The sequence below is a fragment of the Echeneis naucrates genome, chromosome 5 (genome assembly GCF_900963305.1).
Source record: "Echeneis naucrates chromosome 5, fEcheNa1.1, whole genome shotgun sequence".
NCBI classification, from domain to species: domain Eukaryota; kingdom Metazoa; phylum Chordata; class Actinopteri; order Carangiformes; family Echeneidae; genus Echeneis; species Echeneis naucrates.
In genome coordinates, this window is record NC_042515.1 from 14,162,461 (window position 1) to 14,181,442 (window position 18,982).

The 18,982-nt window shown below is 40.0% G+C and overlaps 2 protein-coding genes across 2 annotated transcripts; both read left to right on the forward strand.

Annotated features, from left to right (window-relative positions):
• The first annotated feature begins 1,369 nt into the window (after positions 1-1,369).
• espl1 (extra spindle pole bodies like 1, separase) lies at positions 1,370-13,671 on the forward strand. Its single transcript, XM_029502092.1, has 32 exons — positions 1,370-1,501; positions 1,638-1,726; positions 1,908-2,210; positions 2,306-3,058; positions 3,155-3,256; positions 3,508-3,619; positions 3,754-3,881; positions 4,078-4,271; positions 4,380-4,622; positions 5,076-5,220; positions 5,376-5,526; positions 5,638-5,777; positions 6,071-6,205; positions 6,299-6,415; positions 6,557-6,728; positions 6,836-6,964; positions 7,081-7,237; positions 7,569-7,678; positions 7,859-8,997; positions 9,121-9,517; positions 9,804-9,929; positions 10,052-10,265; positions 10,390-10,595; positions 10,804-10,931; positions 11,070-11,192; positions 11,420-11,569; positions 11,749-11,916; positions 12,099-12,203; positions 12,311-12,426; positions 12,508-12,591; positions 12,694-12,858; positions 13,257-13,671. Exons 2-32 carry the CDS (start codon positions 1,646-1,648, stop codon positions 13,456-13,458), a joined length of 6,495 nt encoding a protein of 2,164 aa, XP_029357952.1. The 5' UTR covers positions 1,370-1,501; positions 1,638-1,645; the 3' UTR covers positions 13,459-13,671.
• Positions 13,672-14,424: 753 nt separating this feature from the next.
• On the forward strand, positions 14,425-17,337 carry pfdn5 (prefoldin 5). The gene is made up of 6 exons (XM_029502544.1): positions 14,425-14,517; positions 15,555-15,657; positions 15,922-15,953; positions 16,064-16,138; positions 16,244-16,349; positions 16,975-17,337. The coding sequence occupies exons 1-6, from the start codon at positions 14,452-14,454 to the stop codon at positions 17,049-17,051; spliced, it is 459 nt and encodes a 152-aa protein (XP_029358404.1). The 5' UTR covers positions 14,425-14,451; the 3' UTR covers positions 17,052-17,337.
• The last annotated feature ends 1,645 nt before the right edge of the window (positions 17,338-18,982 follow it).

An 18,982-nucleotide genomic window follows, 5' to 3' on the forward strand; every position in this document is an offset into this window, starting at 1 on the left:
TCTCCTGTCACAGAAGCTTTATTAATACTTGTGTTAAACTTTGTATAGGTCTGTTCATGCTCTACCTGCCCTTTAAAGGAATGACCTCAAAGGAGTCTTGAGGCTTTACCGAAAATGGCAAAGTCTCAAGACTTAAGACCTAAGACCATTAATAATAATGTTTCAAACAGCACCCCCAAATGATTATATAAACACAGCTGAACTGGGTCAATATTTAACAGTCTCTTTAGTTTTAAGCTCTGTTTCTTTTTATAATGTATGAATCATTTGCTGCATCAACATCAGCAAAGTTGAGTTGAGCACACCAAGAAATTAACATTGACTGTTTTAAGGCCAGGTCAGTGGCTTTCACTGGCCTTCAGCCAACCTAACTGGCTGATTGTTCATTGTCTTAAATCATTCTGCACTGAATTTTTATTGGAAATAAATCTGCAGACAGTGTATCAAGTTGGACATACATGATTATGGTTATCAGGTGTATGGCTCAGGAGGCAAGTCTGTGTTATCTCACCTGGATGCTTTTCAGGCCTGCACTAAGGGCTTGTTGAGGGACGGTGGAATCACCACCAGTGTGCTCTGCAAATAGAGGCAGGAAAGATGCCTCTGGAAACAGCTGATAGCCAGTTACTTGATAACAGAAGAGGACACAAAGAAGGTCAACCAACTCAGAGGGTCTTGAATTCTGGTTTGAAGATGAAAAAACAAACAAAAAAATGGCTTTGGATGGGTTGCCAAGAACAAAGCAAAGCAATAGAAAAGTCATGGGATGATTTTTGGTTTGTCCAATTGCATTTTGGTCTGGTCAGAGTGGCTACAGTAATAGATCTGCCTGGGACTGTGTTATTGAATATCTCTGTGAATATTCTCATTCATCCAGGTCATAGTCATATCCGACCAACAATTGAATTGAAAGCAACTGGACTTAGGACTTAGGTTTAGGACTTGGTTGGGTTAGGTTTGTCAAAACCTAGTCCAGTTGCTTTTGTTCAATTGTTGGCCAGATATTATTGAATATCAAGCACAGAAATAAAAGAGATCGTCTAGTTGCGAATTATTGACTTTGAGAGTTAAAGATTCCAGATTTAGATTCTGGAAACACAACGGAAGATATATTTATCACTTTGAAATCAAAACTGTAACATACAGTTTGTACAAAATGTACAGTAATGTACAAAACTGTAATGTACAGCTTTGATTTCAGCAGGTGGAGAGAGCGATGAGACACAACTGGTGCAGACTGCCGTAAGGCCCGTAGAAGAAGAAGAACAAGAAGAAGCAGATGAAGAAGAAGAAGAAGCGCTCGTTTTAATTCGCGGGTAAAAGCGGAAAAGGCTTCTGATTGGTTAGCGTGAACCTTTCAAAAACAGTGCGCGAGTTGTTAACGGGATAGTTGAGGATTTGAAGATTTCAATATTATTTAACTTCAAGTCGACTCCAGCCATGTTTACCTGTTATTTTATCTTCCCCAGATAACGTGTTAACTCTGAGTTTCCTTCTTCCGGTAAGTCACAGTCAAATTAGGAAGTTTTAGCGGCGCCGTGTTTTGGGGGACGTTGTTGCTAAGGTTAGCTAACGGCTCGTTCAGTCAACGAACAAAACTGAAAGAAACTAACTCTTTATGTATCTGTCATCTTCAGCTGCTGACATGAAGTGTCTGAAAGTGGACGAGTATATAAAGCGGACAGCTTCTGTGGAAGAGATACAGCAACTCTTGCAAGAGCTGGAGGTTCATTAATCAACATCAATCACACGCACATTAGTATAAGTTACCATTATTAGACCCAGTATATACTGGTACTACCACTACGGCATGTTTTTTCCTAATCGAAAAACTATCTCACAATTAACCATAAAGTACATTTGTCCCGGTGAAGAGATTCTAAATTAGTATTATTTACCTTTTGCAGAATTATGTAAACAGTCGACCAGGCCTCCAGGGTCGGACACTGTGTGACAGAGTCATCAGAGCCTGCAACCATCAACTTGGAGTGGGAACACTTGACTTTGACCATGTCACTCACTTGGTAAAGTTAGTGGAGCTTTCCCTTCACGGCTATGATACCTCTGCCGCACTGGTTCCTCAGAGCAGTCCGTTGTACATGGAGAAGATCATCTTCCATATTGTCAAGAAGCTAAGCTCACTAGAAGCTCACAATCTAGGGAGTTATGTGGCTGAGTTGCTGTACAAAAGGCTTATTCCAGCACAGCGAGTATGTATCACTTTTGAAAAAAAGTGTTCCTATATATGGCTCCTGCAAATTACCTATATGTGTATGTAGTATTAATAAAACTGCATGTCTCACAGGCTGAAGACTACTATCTTCTTCTGCGGAGCTGCTTTTCAGTGCTCTGGACTGGACTTTCTGCTGCCAAAGACAGAAAGACACTGAATCCTCAGGATAAACTTCACTGCAAGCTGCTAGCTCTGAGCTTTCTCCTTTTGTTGGACACGGGAAGTGAAACTTCGTCTTTCTCCAAAGCTCCCATTTACACAGAAGATGCCATTGCTGAATTTGAGCATAACTCTGGAGTAGTGACAAACGAGGATGCTTCCTTTCTCCTCCAGGAAGCGCGCTCACTTTTTAATTGGCATCAAACCAGTGGGCAAGGCTGTGAGGGAAACGGCTCCAAAGAGTGTATTGATAAATCAAGTGTATATACACTTTCAGAAATGCTGTTAATTATTATTCAGGCGCTTTGTAAGGCTGGGTACTATGATCTGGCATCTACCCTCCTGAATGAAATTGAGAGAAAGCTCAGAGACACTGCTGACTGTCAGACTACAGCTCTGTTGCTCGGCAAGTGGGCAGTAAAAGTTCATTCAAAAATGAAGGCTGGTGAGGAGTGTGCTCCGGCTTTGAGAGAGTGTGCCAGAGCTTTGAGATCTCTTCCAGAAGACCTGGGGGACCGAGAAGCTCATGCAATTCTGGAGGGATGTAAACTGGTGGTGTGGGCTGTCGAGAGTTGCAACAACAAAGGATTAAGTGGACCTGTGCTCCTGTCCTGGTTTTCTTTCCTTGAGGAGCATCAACAGCTGATTTTAAAAATACTAAATAAAGTGAGTATAGTTGCAGTCAGGAAGAATTGGTATGTGTGCATTTATTCATTGTTGATGTTTCTCTTTTTTTTTTTTTTTTTTTTGTCTGTCTTCCAGAGTTTGATGTTTCAGGCTGAGGGCAGAAAACATCAACAGGCCCTTTGTTTCAGTATTTACCATGGCTTTGTATTTGCCTATGAGAGCATGCTTGCATCACAGGTGAGGATAGCATCTGCAGCTAGTAACAATGATAGATGGAGGTCATGCTATGGAATTTTTTAAAAAGGTCTAGGTGAAACTAGTTTAATATCATTAGATTTGCACCATGGTAACTCATTTAATATTTTGTCTCTTATTTTATAGGATGATCGATTGATCTCTCAGTTAACAGATTGTGACAGCCCTAATACTTATGATATGAATGATCTTGGATTTCAATATTGGTTCTGATTGTGATTTGTTTTACTCAGCTGGAGGACAGTGATACACTGGAAAGAGTGCTGCTATACTGCCAAGCCACAGCTGGACAGATGATGACTGAACTCCATAAGCTGTCAAGTGAAAGCCTACTTATCAAAGCAGGTGAATACATTGACTTTATTAATGATCTGAGCCCAATTTAGAGTATTTCTAAACTACTGACTTACAATTTCAATGTAAATACTTGATGTTACTGCAGTATTATGATGGATATTATTTTATTTTCGTTCATGTAGTAATTGCTGTTAGCAACTTGGCTTGTGGATTGTACAATCAGCGACTCTATGACCAGGCTTTCACGCTAGTTGAGATCATCTGCAAGGACCTATGTAAGAACTGCCCCACCTCACTCTCTGTTGATAGGGTAAGCTCCTAAACTATGTTTTATTTTATTATTCATTATATGCAGATCACATTTGTCTAGAATGTGCTTCAATAAAGACAAACCTTTTATTGAGCCATAGGGAAATTTGTTTTATATATAACCATTTCCATATTAATACACAGTTTCAAGCCCTAATTTAATTTTACCATAATATCTTATTTTTATCATTATCTAGTTGAGCAAACCCTTCATGCTGGCTGTTCAGACATCTCGACGTGCTGGACAACTTGAGCGAGCATTGGACTGGGTGATTCTGTGGCTGAAAGCTCTGGGAAAAAATATTTCTATATATATGTCTGAACCAGTCTCTCTGTGGGTTAAAACAAAGCTTGATGCAGCACGTAACTCTGAAGAGGACATCCGACTCAGGTACAAGACAAAGACTAGCGTGCTACACTTTAGTTAAAAAAATAAAGTATAATTCCTGCCTAGATATGTTTTATTTATACTTACAAATGTTGTCTTGTGCTGGAACAGGACATTACGTGATGGTTTTGGCCCAAATGTCCCTGATGAACAAGTAATGCTCTGCCTATTGGAGGAAGAGCTGCATGCCTATAAAGAGGTGGCAGGGGACACAGCTCAGGAGCGTTACAACACTCTTTGCGATCTCTTGGACATTTGCCACGAAGAGAGCTCACACACCCACCTACGTGCAGTGTACCTCTGTGAAATGGCCCAAGTTGTATGTTTCCAGGATTTCAGTGAACAGACTGACTGGTAGGCTTTTATTTTTAACAGTCCATTTTAAAAAGCATGTTTATGAATTTCTTGCTGCTCAGGTCACCACATATATTTACATCAAGTCAAATTAACCCGGTCTCTAAGGAGGTCCTGTCTCCGGTCTGGTCGCCATTCCTTGCTGTTCCTTGCCTTGTTAACAATTAACCTAGACATTTGCAGGTGCCCCTAGCGGGAATCGAACTACACCCTTCTTATTGTGAGGTGACAGCGTTAACACTACGCCACCGTGCTGCTCAGGTCACCGCATACATTTACATCACCAATTAACCTAGACATGTTCAGGTGCCCCCACTGGGAATCAAACCGTGCCCACTACGGTTTATGGCATGGGGAAATGGGTCGCCTCGGCAGAAATTGCCCTGGGGCCAACTTAAGTGGCTGCCCACCAACCTGTCTCTGGGTTTACCATGTTTCCCTGTAACCCCATAGCTCAGCAGTTGATTTCACCCATGAAGCTTTACGACTGCTGGAAGAAGAACCAGAAACTGCAGCAAATGCTGATAAACTGAAGGATGACAAGGCTCATGCTTTACTTTGGCTCTACATCTGTACTCTTGAGAGGAATCTTCAGGAGGTAAGTACTGCTGCTGTCAATGAAAGAAGCCCATAGTTTTGTCTTCAACTGTTAAGTTAAATTATCTGTTGTCAGAAGTCAGAATTTCTCTTATTTGTGATCAAAACACATGCTATGCTATGATTTTAATTACTATTACTCTGACTTTTGGTCAGGCCATTGAGAAGGACAAAAAGCTGTGTGAACAAACACAATGTATGCCAAATCCCATTGGCACCAATGATTTTGATTTTGAAGACAAGCAGAAGACACAAGACAGCATTCTGGTCTATGAAGGCCTTCATTTCAACTTGGCTGCAGAGAACAGTAAGAACCAACTTTTAGGGTTATCATTATAAATGGGATAGGAGTCTACTTGCTGTGGGATTTTTATTTTGTTAATTTTTTATGAATGAATTCATTATTATTATTTTCCAGAACTATGCAAACCTTTGGAAAGGGCCCTGGATGAATGGTCTGCTCTTCTTCAGAGTCAAGGACTGCCTTCCATCAGGAACCCTAAACAGACCTGTAGTGCAATTGCTTTGACTGCAGCTCTCTTCAAGCTCATGGGAAAGGTGATTATACAAGTTATGGATAATAATTTTTCTAGATTATCTTTTTTTTTTGATGTGTGTTCCTGTTTTTGGTTTTCTTTGGATTCAAAAACAACTTTAGCTTCTTAAAAAAACAAAAACAACTTCATGCTATTTATGAAGCATATTATATGGAATTGCTATGCATTTTAATTTTCTTCTAATGTATAATCAGTTTTAATGGATGAACTTATTATTTTTTATTTATTTATTTTATTTCATTTTTTGGGCGGTACACCAAATGTGTTTTAATCTAATCTAATTCTCTTATGCAGCCTTTAAAGGCTTTGGAAGCTTACCAACTTGCTACTGGACTTTCACTTCACCTTGCTGATGCCCACAGTTGTGCCAACTCCCTCTGTCAATCAGCCAGCATCCTTCTGGATATCGGTGTCCCCGATCTGGCTTTGGTAATGCAGGTTTTTTTTAAAACGTCTCTATTCATATCGATGACGGGACTAGAATAAATATATTGCTCTCTAATACTTCACTTATTGTTTTAGGTCCAGTTGGAGCAAGCAGAGAAAACCCTTGCTTCAGACACTGGTGTTGATGGACCTTCCTCCCTTTCTATGTTTGTCATTCTGCTGAAAGCACAGTACTGCTATAGTACAACACAGGTAGGTAACATGGTTTCTAGCATATTTTTCCATACCTTTTGCGTATGCTTTTTGCTAGAACAAGCGGATTTATTTAATTTTTTTGTTTTTTCTTTTATTATTACAAATTTTTTGCCTCTCGCATCATTGTCTATATTTCAGGTGGATCGTGGTGTGACTTATCTCTGTGAGGTGCTTAAAGAAGTAAATGAGCAGAGACAGTCAAAAACCTGGTACCTTCTACATGCTCAGGTGCTGCAGACCTGCAGTTCCTACCTGAGTTTGGACACAGATGCATTGCCTCAAGCTGTGCGCAGCCGTATTGCATTACATGGTTAGCAGAAATTTGCTGGTGTAGGATAACTAGATGTTTTAATTTTATTTGGCATTGTTAGAATGCCGTAGGTAAGACCAAGTATGAATCTGTTTTGTGTGTTTTAGGTATAAATAGCCCAGATGCTGCCCTGCATCAAAGTCTGAAGCTTCTCTGCAGCCTGCTGGTCACTTTAGTTGGGAAAGGACTATACGGGACAAATGGCAGCACCTCAGACGTGCGCTTTATAGACCAAGGTTGCTTCACAAGTAGACTTATAGTTCATTTACATCCTGATAATTCTTCTATTCTTTATGCCCTCAACCATACCAATTCTTCTCTCACTTTTTCTTTCTGTCTCACTTGTTTGTAGGAGATAATCTGGTACTTAAATGGAAGATTCTCTCAGAGCTGTTTAACTGCTCACTGAAGATGGTGAATACAAGAAGCAACTGTGGGGCAATCAATGATGCCAGGCTCCAATGCCTAGAAACTCTGAAACTGGCAATTAAGCTACAGGCACTCAGCCGGTAAGTACTTTTAATCTGAGGGTTAATGTGTAACTAGTGAAGCACAGTATCAAAGATCACTTGTTTTTGGATGTTATTGAAACGCTAAATTCTGAGACTGTCCTGTTCTTGCCACTTAAGAGCTTTACACTTAAAGGAGTTGCGCAAAGTTGTTAGTTTTCACAGGTTTTTTTTTTTTTTTTTCCTAAAACTGTGATAACTGAATATTTTCTATTAGCACATTCATAATATTACAGATAATGTACTTTCTTTGCAATGCTGTGCAATATATTAATGGAATTTACTTGCTCCTTATCTCTATCATATTCTCTATATATTTATTTATTTTTAGATGTGCTGAGCTGCTGGTGATGAAAGCTGAGCTGGAGCTAATGCAGGGGGAGAGAGAAGAAAGTAAAATTGATTTAGGCAAAGTCAGAAACCTTTTGGAGCTCTGCACAGGTCAGTTAAATGCTCAGCTACCAATTTACATTTATTTTATGTATCATTCAGAGTATTTTTATTGCAGTGATGTGGTAGTAATACTACTAGTAATACTGTGGTAGTAATATTGAATATTGTATAGTTGTCATGTTTCTTGAGTTGTGCAAAGGTTTTCTTTTCTTTGTTTGTTCTCTTTAGATTTTTCTGATCAAGTACAGAAGACAGAGGTGAAAATCAAGCCAAGGAAAGGTCGTCCAGTACAGAAATCTCAGGCTCCCCTTCCTATTTTGGAGGATGATATTAAGGGCATCCTAAGCACAAGGTGGATTGCTACAGAGCCTGTGGTTAAGGACCTAGCCTGTTCCCCACCCCTCAAAGCCAAGCCTCTCAGTTGGCTCTCCTCCCTGGGGCATGAATCTGACTGTCAGTGTGCCTGCTGCTCTGAGCCCTATTTGGGTCGTGCCACTGCTCGCTGGGCTGCTACACAGGCTGATCTGGTTCGCCAGCTTGATCCTAAAGAAGCCAAAGTCAGTTTGAAACTGCAGTGGGCAACATTAGCTCGTTGTAAGAGTGTCACTGCTAAACTCGGGGCAAAATTGAATAAACTGTTCCCTTCTTTTGACCACACCAGAGGCTCCTCTAAACCCTCCCTGATGCAAGACTTGGTGGGTCGTGTGTACCTTTGCATGGCCCTATCTGGGCTGGAACCAGTGCTTAACAAAGAGTATGGTGTATGGAAATTACTGGAAGCTGGCTTAGCATTTGTTGATTCCACACCTTCTCCTGTGTTAAGACCAGTTAGAGCAGGGCTAATAGCAACTAAAGCCATAATATCACTGATCACCTTGGCTTCTAAACAGGGGTGCAACCCAGAAGAGCTCTTCTCAAAAGCTTGGACTTGGAACGAACCAAAAGCTGAAGAACTGAGATCAGAAGAGAAAAGAATGACTTCCTCATCTTTGCTTAAAAAGTCGAAAGACACTATTAACAACAGTGACATTCCTGACAAAACAAAGGCAGCAAAAAAAGTAAAATCTCTCAAGCCCAAGATTGAAGTGACAAACTCCTCTAGAGGGAAAGCATTGTTTCCCATGACCCCAGTAACAGTAAAGTCAAAACTCTCTGTTAAGGACCTGAGCTCTTTTGACTTTGACACAGTGGTACCTACTTTGACCTTTACTCCTGTTCAGAAGGTTAAAGCTCCTGCTTCAGTGCAGAAAGCAAAGAAGACTGCCCCTAAGCTTCAGTTTCATGTGTATGAAGAGTTGTCACCAGTTCAAGACAAACCCCAACCGGTGCCTGCCGCCCCCAGACGTACAAAGAAATTACGTTTCAAGGTAGGTACTCAAGAAGTGGAGTGTTTTTTTATTATTATTATTATTATTATTATTGCTTGCTTGTTTTCCTTACAAAAATGTGAATTTTTCTGAGATTATGCCATCTTAAACATTTTCATACAGGTTGAGTTTAGTGATGAGAGCGATTCAGAAGCTAGCACCCAAGCAGAGCACAAAGAAAAATCACCCCCTAAAAAGCAACCAGCCACGAGAAGAGCTGCCCACAATGCTAAAGCAGTCCTAGCTCCACCTGCAGAGAAGGTCCTACCAAAGAGGCAAACCAGGAAAAAAAGCACTGCAGTTTCCTGTACAACATCTTCTGAGGAGGATGAAAGTTTGGTCTGTCAGCGTGCCTCAACAAGGCGAGGAAGGACCAGAAAGGAACTGTCCAGAGCAGAAGCAGAAACTATGGAAGAACCAGACAAAATGAGGACTATCGAGGAGGAAACTAATGAAGTTCTGGACATAAGCATTGAGCAGCTTAGGACATCAGACACTGAAGCGGAAGATCCTGTTTCAAGTAAATATCTCTGTGCATCTTGTGTATATGGAGAACTTTCTTTTAATCTACTTGCATTATCTATCACAGAAGCAAAACTGTTCTGAGCTTGTTGAGATATATAAGCATTTATGGATATAAGGCAGCTGTTGGGTAATCTAGTTAAATTAAAAACTCTGTGAAAGATGTGAATACCAGGAAATGGAAAGACATATAACAACAATAATGGTCATTGCATTATCAACTATGTCTTAACAGAATGTCCACCTGAAATATAGCTCCAAACTTTCCTTTATCTCTGACATAGATTTTGAGGTCTTGCGCAGGGATATGTGTGGTGCCTTAGGAAGAGATGACTGGTCTGAACTGAGGAGCAGAAGTCATCTTAGCGAAGGTTCACAAACTCACCTCTCTCATCCAGACATCAGGCCAGGTGAGCTGCTCTGCAATGACGCACTATGTTTATGATTTAATGTCACATAGTTATATGAGCCTAAAATTCTGATATGTATATTACATTACAATGGTTTAACAGAAATTGATTTATTTATTCAGATAATCTTTGCCTGGAGGATATTCAAGCTTCTCTGCGCTCAGCCTGCCTGGCCCTGCAGCACTTCCCTTCTCCTACCATTTACCCAACCCTTTGTACTCTTCTGGCTCTGTCACTGGGGCAGAAAGACCCGACAACTACAGCCATGTTACATGCCCAATCCTTGGGCATCACAAGCCGTCATCGCACAATCAGGCATCTAGCCAGTTGTCTCAAGTAAGTACATGTGTAATATATATCGTACCAATTCATTGTGTCAAATGTTAATGCTCATTTTGCTGTAGGACAACAGTCCTACACCTCAGGCCTTAAAACTGCATCGCTTGTATCATTCTAATAGAAAGCTGAGAAAGTCTTCCAATGACCTGACAGACAAGATGGATGCTCTGAATCTAAATGAGCTCAGCCTAACCAAATCCAAGATCTCTACAGAGCAGAAGCTGGCTCAGTTGGAGAGCATTTTTTCCTTTCCAACTGCTGATTCCTCATCTTTCCCTCAAATCCACTGCCAAGAGTTTATCCAACAACTTCAACACCTTCCCCAAGGTAAAGTAATAAACTATTTTGAACTAGTTACTTGAGTAGCTTTTCAATATCTGAAATGTGCCTTGCACTAGAGTACTGCGCAATGAGGCTAGTTTGTCATTCGCCTTGTTCCTGGGACTGTTTGGTTAATAACTTGAAGCAGACTTATGCTTCACAAGCAAAACAAAAGTAGAGTGTAACATGGATTTCCTTTGTCTTTGATGTGCAGGAATAACAGTGTGTTTGATGTCTGTGCTTGGAGTAAAACCTGGGAAAATGGGCAACAGCATCATACTGTCACGTCTTGAGAAAGGCTCTGTCCCTGTCACTGTTCACATCCCCACATCTAAGCAAAAAGTAAAGATCAACTACTGTATTCTGCACAGTCAAGCAGCTAATCTTTGGTGTAATACAGTGTGTGTGCTCCAGGTACCTCACTGACGCAAAGAACCCATATTACCATTTTAACTTATTTTCTCTCTTTGTATTGTGCAGCACCCAATCAGCTGGCTTGTGCAGGAGATGGACAGTATTCAGGTAGAGCAAAAAGTTGTGAGCTGTGTGTCTGAGAAAGCCAAGTGGTGGGAGGGCCGCAGGGCGCTTGACTCTCGAGTTGAGGTGAGTTATGAGACAGGGCACAGCTCTGGATGGCTTCATAATGCCTGATTTACTGACTTTCACTTAAGTCTATACACTTCTGCTTAGACATGTAGAGCAATAAAACACCCACAGGACACCTGAAGGGGATGCTTTGTGGCTGGTATTTTTGTCAAAATATTACCAGCTAACTTGGTAAAAGTTGACAGTGATAATTCTATCCCAATACCTTTTAATCTTTCTTCCAGCGACTGTTAAAAGACATGGAGGGATTGCTTGGATGCTGGAAAAGCTTTCTTCTTCCACTTTCATCAGATCCGGAGGTCTCTAATCAGGCCCAGCATGTTTATAAAGCTTTGTCTGCCAGAGGGGTGGCAAGCAGTGAGGAGATGTTAAAGGTGCGTTTCCTGTTGTTGTCCCCCCCCCCCCCCCCCCCCCTTTTTCTTTTCCTTTCTGTCTTTCTTTTATTCCCCTCGATCCAGCAGCACCGTTTTCAAGCTCATCTTCTATATTGGTCTTTACAGTCGCTGAGGCAGGAACAGCAAAAGAAGCAGTTTACTTGTGGTTTCTGTTTCAGGCTGTGCTGTCTGCATTTCCCATGCTCTCCCAAGAAGACCTCCAAAGATTTGCTATGGGACTTTCGCCACAATGGGAAAAAGAGTTTATCCAGCTATTCCACACAGCTGCGTCACAACTTTCAGAGAGAGACAAACCCTGTGGTCATGTGGTTCTCATTCTGGATAGAGTGGGTTTCATCACTGGCATTATTGCTCTTACATACTTCCTGTAATCTGAATGTTGAGATTGAGAAGGGTTTTGGGCTGTCAAAACACTTCCAGTATCATTATCATAGAGTTAAATAATACAATAATACATAAATAATACATACTGGTATAAGAATTTCCATCTGTCCTTTCTAATTTACAGTACCTGCAGAAGTTGCCATGGGAGAGCATCTCTGTCTTAAAGTCTCACTCGGTCAGTCGGATGCCTTCTCTACACTCATTAATAGGATTGAGCTATCAAAAAGAGGTAAGTTTTCACCCCAATATAATTCACAGCGGTGCAGGTGTAAATTACTTAGTGATGTTAAATTGAGTGGTGGAAATAAGCCTCGTTAAATAATCTTTTCCTTTTAGACTGACCCTCACTCCATCCTGAAGCAAGGTGTGGATGCAAAGAAAGTATTTTATGTGCTGGACCCTGATGCCAATTTAGGAAACTCTCAGGACCGATTCAAAGAATGGTTTGGCAGGTAAGGCCAATAATTTAAATAAGGAGATTAGACTTGTCCGTGTCACTATCTACATTACCTACATAAATGTCCTCCTTAAAGTAAACCGGAATGGGAAGGTGTATGTGGTGTTGCTCCTGACTCAAGTTGGCTAGAAGAAGCTGTGGCAAGCAAGGACTTGTATATGTGAGTTTGTGATGGTTACATAATTCTGATGTTTGACAAAGTGTTCTATGTAAGTCCTTTTGAATTTACTCATTGGCTGGCTTTATTTCTTTCTCCTTGTAGTTATGTGGGTCATGGAGCAGGTGCCCGGTTTCTAGACAGTCAGTTGGTCCTGAAACAGCAGATGAGAGCAGCCTCTTTACTCTTTGGCTGCAGTAGCGCTGCCCTGGCAGTGCGTGGGGATCAGGAAGGACAAGGCATCATTCTCAGCTACCTCATAGCTGGCTGGTGAGATATGTCTTTATGTGCAGTTGAATAGTTAAACTAGATTGAATGGATCAGTTGATGCTGTCTTAATATCTTTAATTAATATTTGATTTGAGTTTTTAGATTAGATTTTTTTTTTTAAGTGGATTATTTATTTATTTTTATTTTTTTTCTAGGGTATAGCCAGATACTTGATTAATCGCATCAATTAATAATATAACCAATGAAAATTTTTTTCATAGATATATGCTCGGAACAGGAGTCATATTCTCACATTTTGTTCACATTAATAGGCTACTATAGTCAACAACTTTTACCTTTATCTTAATTTCAGTACAAAACATAACTTCACCAGCTATAAAAAAAATTGTAGTGTATGTGTACATCCTCAGTGAAAATTACTTTTTCTCCCCCTTTAGCCCTTTTGTTCTGGGAAATCTGTGGGATGTCACAGATCGGGATATTGATCGTTTCACTAAAGCCTTGTTGGAGTCCTGGTTATCTGCTGGACCCGGAGCTCCCCTCTTGGATTATATGGGCCCATCACGGCAAGCTACACACCTGAAACACCTCATTGGTGCTGCACCTGTAGTCTATGGCTTACCTGTGCACCTGCAGTAGGTTGGCTGGGTAGTTAAAAGGAGGTTGTAAACAATCTGCGCAGTATTTAAATGTAACATACACATAAACTGAACTGGACTATGACTTGATGTCCATTCCAAGTACTAGCAAGATTAATGTATTAAATTATATTAATTTAAAGCAATGCTCCGATTTTTTTTTTTTCTCCCCCCTTCCCTCCAAACATGAGTGTTTTTAATATTGATTGATTTATGTTTTTAATAAAGGTTTTTTGACAAACAGCCGGTGTCTGCATTGTGCCAGTTACAGTATTATCTCAGAATAAGGCACATTTGCTGCCTCAAAGTGAATTAGTTAGTTTTTATACATAGTGTTCTGGCAGTACTGTTGCACTGTATCTTTACTTTAAACAAGCAGGTCAGAACAGGCTCTGGAAGATACAAGTTGAGTATTTGTGTTTAAGAGCCCATTGTTGTTGAATTTTAATGATTTGATTGAAAAAGCCTGACACTTCCATGTGTAATTCTTTAGCTTCTGAAATGTCTTTAACATTTCCTGACCCAGAATTTGTAATGTAACCTGATTTTATAGCTTGCGGGCCAAGTCAGTTGGAATATAAAAAGGGGTTCAGTCAGTGAACTTGAAGTAGAGTTTTAAACTGAATATACAGTTTTAACATAAGTATACAGAAATTATTGTTTGTTTTGTTTTTTTATGTTGATGGTAAGAACGTATGAATCCTGTGCCTCATTATGATATGACCCTCCTGAATGAGAGTATAACATGTCTCTAACTAGTGCTGAGGTCTATCTGCACCAGGAAACAACCTACCAGGACAAAAGGTTGTTATCTTCAGAAACAAAAAAACAAACGAGGCGATCAGATTTCAGTATGTCCACTGAGTTTCACCATTAAGAGCAAACTGGTGTTCCTCCATCGTCCTGTCCCCACCACGGGGGGGCGACATGTCCTCCTGCCGGTCCTTCACCCGGAAACAAAGCGGGCCGGCTCATCCGGCAGCGAGCTCCCAACATGGCGGTGAACCTGACAGACCTCTCCCTGCCTCAGCTGGAGGGACTGAAGGCCCAGCTGGACCAGGTAACAGCAGCCGGTCCGGGCGGGCTGTGGGGGGTGGACTTTACTGGGCAGGGGGGTAAACTGGGTAAAAACGGGCCGATGAGGCAGCCACCGAGCCCCGCAGAGCTGACGGTGAAAACGTGTGCTAAACACTGAAGTGTGACGCTGCTGTTGGATTATATGCTGTATTAAAGCACCAGAGAGCCACAGGAAAGGAAAATGTCAGCCTTTTTAATGTGTGCGAGGATTTGTTTTTTCTATTGAAGATCAATGCAGTTAACAGCTGTTCTCGTGTTCCCTCTCAGGAGCCATCTGCCCCCTCCATGGAGGGCGGGGGGCCGAGCCACTTAACCCCTTTTTAGGACTCAACAAAATCAGCAGCACACATTGGCCAAATCACAGAAGCTCCTTTTTTTTGTTGTTGATAAGATTCTAAGATGTAATTCAGTACTTGAAGCATCGTGGTGCTACAGAGGTGCGGGACCTGCACTTCATTTTCTCCCAACACTTAGAGGAATATATTTGTTTGTTGCATATCTGGGGGGGGGGGGGGATCACCTCAGGATTTTTATAGTTTTACAGTAAAACTTGAAGTGAATGAATAAACATTGCTCATGTCACCATTGCAACCTTCCAAAGTAATCACAATAGTTTTGCATGTTGTTCTCCTCTTCCTGTTTTATTAATACTCAATTTGACATCATTCACTATTTTCTGAGATTTTAGACACTGTACATTAAACATTGTTTGATGATTGAATAACTGTCAGATGCACTATGATTAAGATTATTGGTGGCTTCATCATGGTGTCGTGTTTTTACTACCTTTAAAAATGTCAGGAGAAAGTAGAACTTCCCACAAGCTCCCTTAATGAAACTGAGCCACAAAATGCCACAATTCAAAGTCAACGTTCTTTTTCATTTGTCCCATTTTCTGACAGATTCACATTCAATCCAATTGCGTAAACCTAAGATCTGTGCCGCTGGGTGTTTGCTTGTTTGGTCCATTTTCTAATCCAGACTTGCTTGATGATCTTGGTTGTTTTGTACATTTTACAGGAGGTTGAGTTCTTGACGACCTCAATAGGTCAGTTCAAAGTTGTCCAGACCAAGTATGTTGAAGCAAAAGACAGTCTGAATGTTCTGAACAAGAACAATAAAGGTGAGTAAAATACATTTTATTTCCCATCCTTCCTAACTTTGTTCACTTTGTCACTGGAATAATTGATACTTCAACCGATCAGCCTTCACATAAGGACTGCATCAGTCTAATCAGAAGAATTTAGTAGTGTATTGTAATATATATATTCTCCTCAAAGGGTTCACTGTACATCAGTGGGTGGTACAAAATAATAAAATACCAATTCAGTCTGAATTTGATTATTTGTTAATCTTCCAATTATCCTTTCTGTCCTTTTTCTTGCAGGAAAAGAATTGCTCGTCCCTCTGACCAGCTCTGTATCCTTCCTTACAGCGAAACAGCCCGAAGTTCATATTTCACTTTTGTGTCAGGTGTGCTTTCCAAGATGACGTGTGTATACTTTTTTCTTGACCTTGCTGCTCCTTAGATGTACGTCCCTGGCACATTAAATGATGTCGAGCATTGTTTGGTTGATGTGGGAACAGGCTATTATGTTGAAAAGGTAAGAAGAAATCTTAAATCAAAAATCAAATTTAATTAATTTCCCTTTATTCAGATAGTCTAAAATAATTTTCCTAACACCGTTTCCATTTGCCCATCTCCACAGAATGTTGAAGACTCAAAGGCATTCTTCAAGCGCAAAATAGACTTCCTCACAAAGCAAATAGAGAAAATTCAGCCAGCACTCCAGGAAAAACATGCTATGAAACAAGGCAAGTCGAACCACATTTTCGATAGATTACAGTTTTCCTTTAGAATGGGTATCTGGTTTTATCCCTGGTGCCTTGTATACTGAATTATAATTTTTAAACATTAAACAGGATTTAAGTTCCAGGGATCTGCAATATTGGGAAAGAAATGGGGAAGTGTTTTGTCTTTTTTCTGAGGGTGGGGGAAAAAAATTCTTCACCTAAGAAATGGTTTGTTTGGGTTTTGTTTTTTTGTTTGGTTTTGTTTGTTAGTTAGTTTTTTATGTTGCAATTTTTAAATGCAATCCTTTTTACTGAGATTGTTTCATTTAATTTGCAGCGGACAACAACCACAAAATATCATATCAATTTCCATGAAATAGACAATAGGAAATAATGTTGTCAACTTGGTGGCTTTCCCACTGGATTTGGCAAATTTTCAGACACTCCAAGCATTTTAAATTAGAAATTAGGTATATATGGGAATATACTGGGAATTTACATAATATAGATTAGAAACTACAGATCAAAATCTGTTTGAAAATGCTTCATTACTCATGATGCCAACCAGTTTCATCCTTTAGCTCAGGACATAAATGATCCTGCTATTTATTAAACCTTATTTAATACATTGTGTTTTATCTTGCAGCTGTGATCGAAGTTATGAATGTCAAGATCCAGCAACTACAACAGAGCCAACAATCATCGCAGATGACCAAGGCTTAATGAGAATTTTGTTCTTTATTTTTTGTTTTTTTGTTTGTGTGACAAAAAAGCTTACATGTGTTGTTGTAAGACAGTAAAATGCCATTCAACACGGTGAAATAATTTTAATCACTGAAGAATGGGGAAAAACGTCACTTTTCTTTCTGTCTGAAGTAAGTGCACAAACCTGAACACCAGTATGTACTTAATTTCCGATTAGCTGGGTTTGCTTAGTTGAAAATGCCACTGATCATTCAAGGAATATTAAAGTTTTTAAGCATATGTGCCATTAAAACTTGGGCCAGAGGATATTGTGTTTTCATTTCTGTTCCATTTTCATTAACATATTTCAGTGAAATCTTTGAATTTGGCAAAAACATTAACTTGAACTCACAGATGAAATAGAAATCTGTCTGTCAGAGGTGAAGGTCCTAGCGTCCTTAAATGGATACAAAAAATAGTCTTTGTCAATTCTTATTTTATGAAAATAGGTATTAATGTGCCTAGTATGACACAGATATGTAAAAAGGTCAACAGTTTAAGTCATATTTTAAAGATAATCTTCACTATGAATCTCATAGTCTGGTAAGTAAAAATACTTCCAGCCTTGAGTCATTTAACTCAGGATTGGGACATTTTGGCCATGCTTCCTGCAGGGTGATATACAACCGTGAAACTAATTTTAGTTTTCATTGCACCATTCACCATCAACAGTCAGAATCTGTAAAGCTAGACAAACTAAATTGTTTTAGACAGAACTTTTAAAGCCCAGTATAAACAGGCATTTTTTCCCCCCTCTGATTGTATGTGGGCAAAGTGATGCTGGGAATTACACAATACTTCACAAAGTGTGCAGAAAACAGAACAGTACAGCAAAGAGTTTTCCTCAGCCTCGTGTGTGTGTGGACCATCAATGTACAAAGCTTTAAAACAAGGAATAATGGCAGATAACAAGAGCTCTTCAGGCAGCACTGCAAATTAATGTCAGTGCGAAGTACAAATCAATGTTATCTACCATCGTAATGTTTCTATGAAACATCGTCTCTACAGCTTCAGTGCACAGTTTGATCACCTCGTCATGTGGAAACTAAACCAAACCATGATATCTTCCATTCTTTCGTGTTAAGATGGTTATGTTTAAAACGGCCTTTAACTCTGCTGTACTGGATACACCACCACATAACCATCGAGTTGAAGGAAACAAACAAACAGTTTGTTCTACACTTGATTCGGTTTAAAGTAAGACTAATAAAAGTCATATTCTGTGTGTGACTTCATGAAAAAACCTCACATTCTGTGTAGTGACATTTTAAGCTTTTTGCAAAGAGGACACACAAAAAGTTAGTGACACTGAAATTCTTCATGTTCTGTCCACTTTGCTTTTTAGAGTACCTGGGTGTTGACAAGCAGTAGAAACTAAACAGAACTAAATATATTTACATAAACACAGTCATTTAGAGGAGTCTGTTAATGAATATTTATTTTCATATTACTGTAATGTAGTGTCACTAAAATTCAGTGGAAATTTGGTTTTCTCCTCTCAACATTTAAAAAAATGTTACCCGTACAAAAATTTTGTTCTGGATGTTTTCGTTGTTGTTGTTGTTGTTGTGTTTGTTTGTTTGTTTTCCCAAAACTGCCTCCAGTTTCTGACACGGCTTTTTTAAAAATGTGTATGACAGTTACTTTTACACTTCAGCACCGTTTAAATGTAATTTACAATTAGATTTTCAATGGAAGGGTTTAACTTGAAATGGAGTGTGTGTGTATTTTTACATATATTTGCTTTGGCTGGGCTGTCTCCGGGCGGCCGTCCAGCAGCTCTGTCCCCGTTTAGAGGTCACAGTCGGCGGTTGCTACGCTGCGGTGTTGGCGTTGCTGTTGCCGGGGCGGCAGGGGCGGAGGCGGGATGCAGCCTGCTGGGACGGACGGTGGCAGACAGAGGACGCAGC

Excerpts from the sequence above, each read along its gene's own strand:
- espl1 (XM_029502092.1), top strand. The coding sequence starts at position 1,646 with ATGAAGTGTCTGAAAGTGGACGAGTATATAAAGCGGACAGCTTCTGTG. Across the intron at positions 6,416-6,556 it reads ACTGCTATAGTACAACACAG|GTGGATCGTGGTGTGACTTA; the intron begins GTAGGTAACATG and ends TCTATATTTCAG. Across the intron at positions 11,570-11,748 it reads GCAGTGAGGAGATGTTAAAG|GCTGTGCTGTCTGCATTTCC; the intron begins GTGCGTTTCCTG and ends TTTCTGTTTCAG.
- pfdn5 (XM_029502544.1), top strand. The coding sequence starts at position 14,452 with ATGGCGGTGAACCTGACAGACCTCTCCCTGCCTCAGCTGGAGGGACTG. Across the intron at positions 15,658-15,921 it reads TCTGAACAAGAACAATAAAG|GAAAAGAATTGCTCGTCCCT; the intron begins GTGAGTAAAATA and ends TTTTTCTTGCAG. Across the intron at positions 16,350-16,974 it reads AAAACATGCTATGAAACAAG|CTGTGATCGAAGTTATGAAT; the intron begins GCAAGTCGAACC and ends TTTATCTTGCAG.